Source organism: Herpailurus yagouaroundi, unplaced genomic scaffold (genome assembly GCF_014898765.1).
Source record: "Herpailurus yagouaroundi ecotype Mexico unplaced genomic scaffold, PumYag 161, whole genome shotgun sequence".
Lineage (NCBI taxonomy): Eukaryota > Metazoa > Chordata > Mammalia > Carnivora > Felidae > Herpailurus > Herpailurus yagouaroundi.
Window position 1 is genome coordinate 21,024,660 of NW_024412402.1, and position 9,430 is coordinate 21,034,089.

Below are 9,430 nucleotides of genomic sequence, written 5' to 3' on the forward strand. Positions count from 1 at the left end.
TTACTTCAGGTGCATGATACTACAACTTAGTAAGTGGGACTTTGTAGATTTAAAACAAAAATAAGAATCCCAATCCTTGGAAATAGTTTATTCAGGGCTAACCAACATCTTTTTTTGTTTTTCAATGTTTATTTTTGACAGAGACAGACAGAATACGAGCAGGGGAAAGGCAGACAGAGAGGAAGACACAAAAACTGAAACAGGCTCCAGGCTCTGAGCTGTCAGCACAGAGCCTGACACGGGTCTTGAACCCACGAAACGTGAGATCATGACCTGAGCCGAAGTCAGACACTTAACCGACTGTGCCACCCAGGCACCCCAACGGCTGTCCAACATCTTACTGCACGTTATCCTCAACAGCAAAGCCCATTGTTAGGAAAGAAAAACAGTATACTATTACACATTAATCTAAAACCATAGGTACAATTAATTCAAATGTGGGTGCTACTGTAAATACCCCTGCAGATTTAAATTCACAAGTACCAGGACGCATTGTAATAGAAGGGCTGTCCCACCCCTGCTGGGGTAAGCCAAAATCCAATACAGCAGTAAAACTTAGTGTGAGGTACTAAAGAGGTCATGAAGGATTTTTTTTACTGAGCAAAACAGGCTTAATATTGCTGTTTTCAAGATTCTACTGGACTGTATTGACTGGAAGACAAAAGAGGCTGAGCAGAGGAAGTGAGAAAATGAAAACCTACTGCTATGGATAGGCAGTATGAATTACTTACCAAGCAATTTCCACTGCTGGGTTTTCTCTTTGAATTCAACAAACGGAGAGAAACTGGAAGGTACAGCTGCAAGAAATGAATCACATGAACAAGAACACAGGTCAGAGAGAGCACTAAACTCAGAATAATTACCATCCCTGACCTCTGAGATAACTTTTGAACGTATGATAGTGTATCAGGACAGCAGAGACCCCCCCAAGGTACAGCATTATGCAAAGCCATAATGGATTGAACCAGGAAGCCTACAGTTTACCAGGAGAATGAAATAAAGAGGGAAAAAAATACTTGACTCTAAAGAAAGAAGTACCTTACCACGACTTTCTCCAGCAAGATACTGCAGGGCTGGTAACACCAACTCTGCCCAGTTGGGGGCTGCAGAGAACCAGCTATTGAGGGAGCTGGCTGGAGAGGACTGCCAATCCAAAACCCGTTCCTCCAGCTAAGGGAAAGTAAAGGCAGAACTCAGTTACAGTTCTACTCTACACCAGCAATTCCAGAGATGTGCCAGAACAAGCCAGAGTATATTTGCAAGTCACAAAGCAAGTTAACTGCAGAGCTTTGGGAGGAACCCAAAATTATTCTTCTCTAGCTTGAGACCGTTAAAGTTTTCCACAATTCAAAAACTCTGACGTACACCTGATTTTTCCAAAACTCTTACCATAGGAAGGCTAGCCTGCCCCTCCAGCAACAAGATCTCTAATAGCAAAGAGAAGAAACTGGAAGATATTTCATTGATTCCAAGGCAAGGCTTGAGATCTTCAAGAGGCCTAACAAAGGAAAAAATATGTAAGAACAACCAAAAAGATGAAGACAACATCCCCAGATGGTTTAGGCCCTCTAAACCTAACAGTCATAGAAAAGTTCAGTAAGGGACCACACTATACAAATTCCCCAGCAGGTCCCCTGGGACTCAGGTCTTTTGTGGTGTGTGTGTTTACACAGATTCAACATATACCAGCTCATTCCACATGAGCACTAGGTACACTCCCCGGGTTAACCTTTCACCCTTGAGCAGGTTATGTGTTGTTCACTTACTCCTCCTTGATAGCAGGTATAGCCAGCGGAGAAGGGGCCTGTGAGAGAGGTGGGATCCCGTCAGCACTGCTTAAGGGTTCAGCCAAATCCTCTGCCTCTGACTTGATCAGTTTTATTTTCTTCTTCTTCTTCTCCTCTTTTTCCTTAACCTTTTTTTTAAGGACAGCCAAGTCATATAGTGCTGGGAAGAAAAGGCAACAAAAATCAGAGAACTGCATTTTGTACATCAGGAAGCAAGGGGTGTTATCTGCATGTTATTTTCCCAACACCCACCAGTAGAAGAAAGAAAAGTCTTAGTACCTAGACATTTAGTTGTTTTTGTTTTGTTTTTTAACCAAACCTAGTGAGAGATTTTACAGGTTATAAAGGTTTACAGGTTAATTTTAGCACCTATTAAAGAGACAAAGATCTACGGTACTGATTTTATATTCATTTCCACCTATAAATCCACAAGATGCAATGATAAAAACAAAGGTTATCAGCAAGAAGGAAAGCTGTAGTTTCATTTATTTTTGCCACATGTAAGTAGTCTACGTAACATAACACCACAGTCAGATAATGACTACCTACAGAGGATATCAATTACCTGCTAGAGAGCCCTTCCTGCCAGCATTTACTCGAGTCATGATGTCATTGAGAGTCAGGTCCCCTGTCAAAAGGTCCGGATGATCCTGGATGTGATATTCAGAGATTTGTTATAGAGGCCCAAATAAGGAGCTAAAACTGCCAATGATTTTGCCAATTTACCTAACAGATACAATCAGATGTTGGGCGCACTTGAGGAAATCATGCTGAATCAAAAAATGTATGGAGATTAAAACTACTGCCCTGCGTAATGGGGCACAGGAGAACTCAGTTCCAACCTTTCTACTACATAGCATCCAGTTTATAAAGCTCTTTTGCATTCCTTATGTTATGTGCTCTTCAAACAGTCGTGTTAAGTATCACTGTACTTTACAGTCTGAGAATGGGGTTCAGAGAAGTTAAGGGATTTGCTGACTTCCAGGGTGTGACACTTCCCATCTCACCTTAGATGGCCTGCGTTTTCTTCCTCCCCTCAAGCCAGATGGACTGGCTTGATTGCCCTGGCATTACCCTGATTCGGTCAAAGTGAAGGAACAGAAGGAGTAAAAAGTGAGAAGAGCACAGGATTTGACCCCTGACTTCCTAGCCAAAGGGGCAATGACAAGCCCCTTAACCTCTCTGAACACAGGTAAAACTGACATAATGATCCATGTACCAGTTTTGCTGTAAAGATGAAATCAGACGCTATGTTAGGCATCTGTCTTCCTCCTATCTTTGCTGTTAACTAGCCTCTACTGTTGCTCCTGTCCCCCAACAGTGACAGAAAAGGAAGCATAAATAACGATATTGTCACTACCTTCATCTTTCAATAGCCAATCCAAAAACATTAGACCGAAAACCTCTAACAACCACCCCACCCAATCTTACTGGTTGATGTTTCCGCTTCTCATGGTGCTTCTTTAACATTATCTTCAGGTCACTGTCCCCCAGTTCTATTTTATCTGAGAGAAAACGAACCAAACCACATGGACTAGGTCATTCACTGACATGATGCTCAAATTCACATCTTTCTGGCCACTTGTGATACTCAAATATAACATGTTTCTCCGTGTTTCCCTTCTGAGTCCTGTGTACTACAAGCCCAAACAATCTTAAAACAGTCACAGGATCAACTCTTCAGTTTTTCACTACCTCAATCAAGAACAACGACCTCAGTTACTTAGCTGCTCCAAAACACACCAAAAATTAACATTCTTCTTTGATTCCTACCCCAATTAAAAATTCCTCTCTCATTTCACAGACATTCTAAGAAACTGCTATAGCTCTGGTTACCCCCTTGTTCTATTACTGAACTGCTCCTAAGTACTATTTTAAGAATCTACTTTCTTTAGCCGAAAATACCAGCTGATCAGCAACTAAGGAAAAGTTTCTAAACAAAGGAAGAAAGGAAGGCCTACCTAACTTGTAAAAAAGTGGAACTGTACAAAAACTTCTCTCAATCTCCTACTTCTAGAGAGCACTGCTTCAGTTCCCTGGCAGGTAAGAATCTAGCGCCCACCTCTATCTAAGGGAGTTCTCAGATCTACATCCTGATCTCCCAAAACATCCACGGCATCACTCAGTTCTCACCTGCAGTTTTCATATCCGTGGTTGAAAGCGTGGGCACCACCCTCAGGGGCACCGCAGGGCTAGGAGAACGCGCTGGAGAGCTCGGAAGCCATGAGCTGAGATCTTCAAAAGAAAATTTTTCTTGTAAATCCAACGTGGCTGTGGACTCCAATAGGGGAGATTGGGTAAGTGGCCATTTGGGTTCAACAAGGCTAAGCCAACAACATGGAGGCCAGGGTTCCACCATTCCTTTCTGACCCTTCTCCAGACGAACTGGAGCACACTTAGGTCATTTAAACGGCTCTTCCAGGAAGAGAGACTTCAACAGAGTGATGGGGTCGCATTGCAGCAGGCCAACAGTCACTACTACTCTCCTGTAAGGGGAAAAGCAGTTCTCTCAAGTGGCACAATAGGACCAGACAGGCCTACTGTGGAGAGCCCTGCTGTGCAGGGATTCATCTCATCTAAGCTCAAATGCCACTTAAGTATCAATGCTAAAAAAGGTATGCACTCATACCCCATCTACCAGGAACATCTCGGTGCCCAAAGACTAAGCGGTTCTGAGCCCCATTTTCCACCCCCACCAAAGACAGACAACTGAGATGGCTTCCTTGCTGGGGAGATAAATGGCTACCACTGGCTCCAACTGAACAAGTTGCTGGTGTAGATCCACCACTCCAGGTACTCCAAATGCCCCCAGACACTCACCCTCTTCATCAGAGGACAGGTCTGTGTCACCACACTCCTCCTTCACTTCCCTCAAGACCTTCAAGTAGCGCTGCTGGGTCCGCCACTCCCGCTCCTCAGGGGTGCGGGATGGTGAAGGGCGCTTCTGGCGGAAGGGAAGGGCCGGGCCACTCCGTCGGGCCATCTCCAGCAGGTCCTAGGAAGCAATCAGATGAGGATACATGTCATCATCCAAAGCTTGTTCTGGTGCATTCCCTGGAGACTACATCTTCTTCAAGAGAAGACATTGTTTAACAAGCTCAAGTCCCTCCCTTCAGATCACAGAGATGCACATAAGAGAGTATGTCCAAATAAAAAGGGCCTCTACTGATTACTATGTTGCAAAATATCTTAAATCTGAGGGGTGAACTGCTCCTTCAAGAATGAACACTTTTATACCAGTCACCCAACTATTTCCATATCGAATCTTAAGGACCACTTAGAACCGTAACAACTTTGCCTCAAAGATTACCAGACTTACCAGATCCCAAGGCCGTGAGGCCTGATGCGCTATTAATCCATCAGGATATCTGGAGGCCTGTGTGCTCTCATATAGCAACTGCAGAGCAACCTGCTTCTTTTTAATAATCCAAGATGGATCTCAAAGTCATTTGTTTACCTTGGTAAATACTGAAGCTCTGATATTTCATCAATTTTAAGAGGTACTTTCCCATATTTTCACATCTCTGAAATCAGGGTACATCTTAAAATTAGTTAGAATGATATAGCCTAACTGTTTCATGGCTTAACTGGCAGCATTTTCCTCTTAGTGCTTGCTACCTTTTGTATTTGGTACCTGAACCAACCGTTGAAGTCATGAGATCTGTGCGTTCACTGTCCACATCTGGTATCTAGTTCCCAGCATTACTTACATTCCGGGAAGCCAGGATCTGCTTCAGCAGCCTATGGAAATACTGCTGCTGGGAGGTGAGGTATCGCTTGTACTGGGACTTGAAGCACAGCTGCCGGTACTTAACCACCTCGGGGTTAAAGTGTCCATCTTAAAAGAACAGAAGTACAACTACATATATCTAGATATATACCTAGATATCTATACCTATATACACATATATATACATATATATACATATATATGTATACATATGTACTGACAGGTCAACAAATACTTAATGCATGCTTAAAGTGTGGTAAACTCTGTATCAAACTAGAATACAGTACAGGGGGAAAGAAAACAATCTATGTCAATGTGGGGTCTACAGTCCAATAAGAGACAGAAAATAAACAGGGGTGCCTCAGTCAGTTGAGTGTCTGACTCTGATTTCCGCTCAGGTCAGGATCCCAGAGTTGTAAGATCAAGCCCCGCATCCAGCTCCATGCTGAGCATGGAGCCTGCTTAAGATTCTTTCTCTCTCCCTCTGCCCCATCCACCACTTGCATGCTCTCTCTCTAAAATTAAAAAAAAAAAAAAAAAAAGAAGAAAAAAAGAAACAGGCAAACAGGTAAATAGTCAACTCTTGTAAGTACTATCGGAAATTAACGTGAAAAAATCGTAGAGAGTAAGGAGTTGTTTCAGGAAAGGGATCTCTAAAGAATGAGACATAAAATGAAGTCTGATTAAAGCAATTGTGGCAAAATGTTAACTGACTGGTAAAAGTTATACAAACGTTTTAAAAAGTTTCATTAAGAGGAAAATAAATTGGAATTTACAAATGAGAAGTAAAAATGGTGAAAAGGCGAAAGGAACAGGCTGTGCTAAGGGAGGACCTGAAGCAAGAACGAACTTGGCATGTCCCCAAACCTAAAGAAATGTCTGCATGACTAACACAGAGTGGGCTGTAGCTAGGGGGGGCGTGCGATGCCTGAGGAAGCTGGGTGGAGATCCAACCACACTGAAACTTGCAGGTCACAGGTGGAGCTGGATTTTATCCTAAGTGGAACGCAAATAATTTGAAGAGGTTAAAGCAGAATGACATGGAGGAAGGAAGAAGGAAAACTACTGCAAGGGTCCAGGTGAGATGATGGCGGCTTCCCTCCACACTTCGAATAAAAGCCAAGGTCCAAAGATGGCCTGGCAGGCCTTCACGATCTATCCTGGGCTACTTCTGGCCTCATCTTCACCAGTCTCCCATTTCCTCCCTCTACCCCAGCCCCAATGGCCTCCATGCTGTTTCTTGAACAGGCCACATATCTGACTTTCTCAAGGCCTTTGTACTTGAAGTTCTCTCTACCTGCAATGCTTCCTACTAACACCTAATATTTTCACGGCTTGCTCCTCCTACCCTCACTAAGCCTGTTCTGCTGTCATCTCATCAGAGAAGCCCTGGCCAGCCACTAGTTCTAACACAGCTCCTTACCATCACTCTAGTCCCATTACCCTCCTCTTTCTTTGAAGTACTTAATGCCAGTAAGTATTTGCTTGTTCACCATCTATTTTTCCTTCTCCGAATGTAAGGCCGTTACACCTCCACAACATTGAACAATGTCTGGCACGTACAGAAGTAGAGAGACGTGAGATATATTTCTGAGAGAGGGATTAGACCTGCTGATAGTTCTGATGCTGGGGCAGGACCAGGGCAATGGGAAGGTCAACTGAACATGGTACCCTGTCATTGAACCTGAGCATCTGAAATCACTGCCTGAAATAAACAGGTCAAGGAGAGGTCCACTGTGGACGTATTAGACTTGAGCAGATGGGCCATGATTAGAACTGAGAGGGCAAGATTCAGAAGCTAAATCTTAGAAAAGATCAAATGAGGGATCAAATTACACAGTGTTTTTCTTTTTCCGCCCAACCACCCTAATACTATCAAAGGTAAGTAATAATAACAAATGCTTAGAGCAGACCTGACAACCACCACTATGTAAGGACCTTGCATATATTAACTCACTCGATCCTCATAATAACCCCATAAAAAAGGCACTATTAAATCCTCATTTTACAGATGAAGAAACTGAGGCACAGAGAAGTTAAATAACTTGCCCAAGTTCACACAGCCAATAAAAGGGGAATCAGGTTTCAACCCAGGTAGCCTAGCTCCAGAGCCCAGGCTCTTACCCACCTTGCTATGCTGCCTGCTGTAGGGAAATAGGAAGTGTGACCTTCAAGAAACAAGCCCAGAGTTCAATGCTATTGATGCTATTTGATATATAAAAATTAGACTAATATCTTTTTTGCCTCTGTATTTCTTTAAAATTCTATTCCTTCAGTTTTTAGTTTCCCCCACTTTTTGAAAGCTTGGGTGGCTCAGTTGGTTAAGCATCTGAATCTTTTTTGGCTCGTCATGATCAAGTCTGTGATATCAAGCCCCATGTTGGGCTCCGCACTGACAGCACAGAGCCAATTTGGAATTCTCTCTCTCCCTCTCTCTATGCCCCTCCCCTGCTCGTGCACTCGCTCTAAGAACAAATAAACTTAAAAAAAAATACTATACGTCTGTTAAAAATATTTTGTATGAAGTAAATACAATTGAAATTATTAATAATTATGGTAAATTAAAATTTTATTAAAATTAACTTAACTGCCTTTATAATTCTTAATATGTCTACTGGAAATTTTTAATTTGAACACATGGCCCATGTAATATTTCCATTGACCAGTGCTGGTCTAGATAACAGGGAGAAAAGGAGTAGTACCAGATGAAGTTGGATAAGTGGGCCGAGGCCAGGTCACAAAGAGCCTTGAAGGCACTGAATTTTACTTCAAGTGAAGGCAACTGCTAAATATTCTGCAAAATGAGTTTTAAGAAGCTCACTCTGGGAGCTGTGTGGAGATGGCTACTAAAGCAGCCCAGACAACAGTCATCAGTGAAGAGATGGTGAGTGAAAGAAGGCAAGTAAGGAGGTAAGAAAGGAGCCTCAACAGCAGGAACAGACAAGAACAATGAGTGGATGAGCGGTTAGCAAAGAAAGTGGGGTAGGGGACAGGGTGTCAAAGACACAGGAAGACATCCAGGCCAGGGAAGAGCCACTGATACAAAGTGGGGGAAAGTCTCAAGATGGAGGAAGTGGTCAAGACAACAGATGCTGTGCTCTACCGGGGTGCCTGGCTGGCTCAGTTAAGTGGCTGACTTTAGGTTATGATCTCATGTTCATGAATTCGAGCCCCACATCCAGCTCTGCACTGACAGTGTGGAGCCTGCTTGGGATTCTCTTTCTCTCTGCCCCTCTCCCACTCACACACACATGCACGTGCGCTCTCTCGCTCTCAAAAAAAAATTTTAATTTAAAAAAATAAAAGAGACATGGAGCAGGAAAAAATGCTCACTGGAACAACTGGTGAGATACGAGCATGGACTATATAACAGTATGTCAACATTATGTTTTATATTAATATACAAAATCTAAATACAGAAAAATTGTGTTTACAGTATTTCTGAATCTGATCATTTGTGGTTATGTAAGACAATGTTCTTATTCCTCAGAGATTAATGCTGAAAAATTTAGAGATGCAATGTCTGCAATACTTTCAAATGGTTCAGCAAAACAATGATGGTAATCATATATGCAGTAATGATGAGAGTAAATGTGGTAAAATGTTAACATTAATAGCTGGTGAACCTGGTGAAGAACAGAGCTGACCCTCGAACATGGATTTTATTTATTTATTTTTTTAGTGTTTGTTTATTTTTGAGACAGAGAAAGAGCATGAGTGGAGATGGGGCAGAGAGAGGGAGACACAGAAACTGAAACAGGCTCCAGGCTCTGAGCTCTCAGCACAGAGTCCGACATGGGGCTTGAACTCACGAACCATGAGATCATGACCTGAGCTGAAGTCGGACGCTCAACTGACTGAGCCACCCAGGCGCCCCTGAACATGGGTTTAAACTGTGCGGGTCAACTTATAC

At 42.8% G+C, this 9,430-nt stretch overlaps 1 protein-coding gene across 3 annotated transcripts in view; it reads right to left on the reverse strand.

Moving 5' to 3' along the window:
• Positions 1 to 9,430, reverse strand: part of NFRKB (nuclear factor related to kappaB binding protein) — a 42,806-nt gene that overhangs the window by 23,466 nt on the left and 9,910 nt on the right. For 2 of the 3 annotated variants that reach the window (XM_040483533.1, XM_040483532.1), the window contains exons 5-13: positions 5,498 to 5,625; positions 4,608 to 4,782; positions 3,921 to 4,058; positions 3,219 to 3,292; positions 2,353 to 2,437; positions 1,767 to 1,947; positions 1,390 to 1,498; positions 1,044 to 1,170; positions 732 to 797 (exon numbers count right to left, since the gene is read on the reverse strand). In XM_040483533.1, the coding sequence (XP_040339467.1) occupies positions 732 to 797; positions 1,044 to 1,170; positions 1,390 to 1,498; positions 1,767 to 1,947; positions 2,353 to 2,437; positions 3,219 to 3,292; positions 3,921 to 4,058; positions 4,608 to 4,782; positions 5,498 to 5,625 (1,083 nt within the window). The remainder of the gene's footprint in view (positions 1 to 731; positions 798 to 1,043; positions 1,171 to 1,389; positions 1,499 to 1,766; positions 1,948 to 2,352; positions 2,438 to 3,218; positions 3,293 to 3,920; positions 4,059 to 4,607; positions 4,783 to 5,497; positions 5,626 to 9,430) is intronic. The other variant, XM_040483534.1, reaches the window with a different exon arrangement.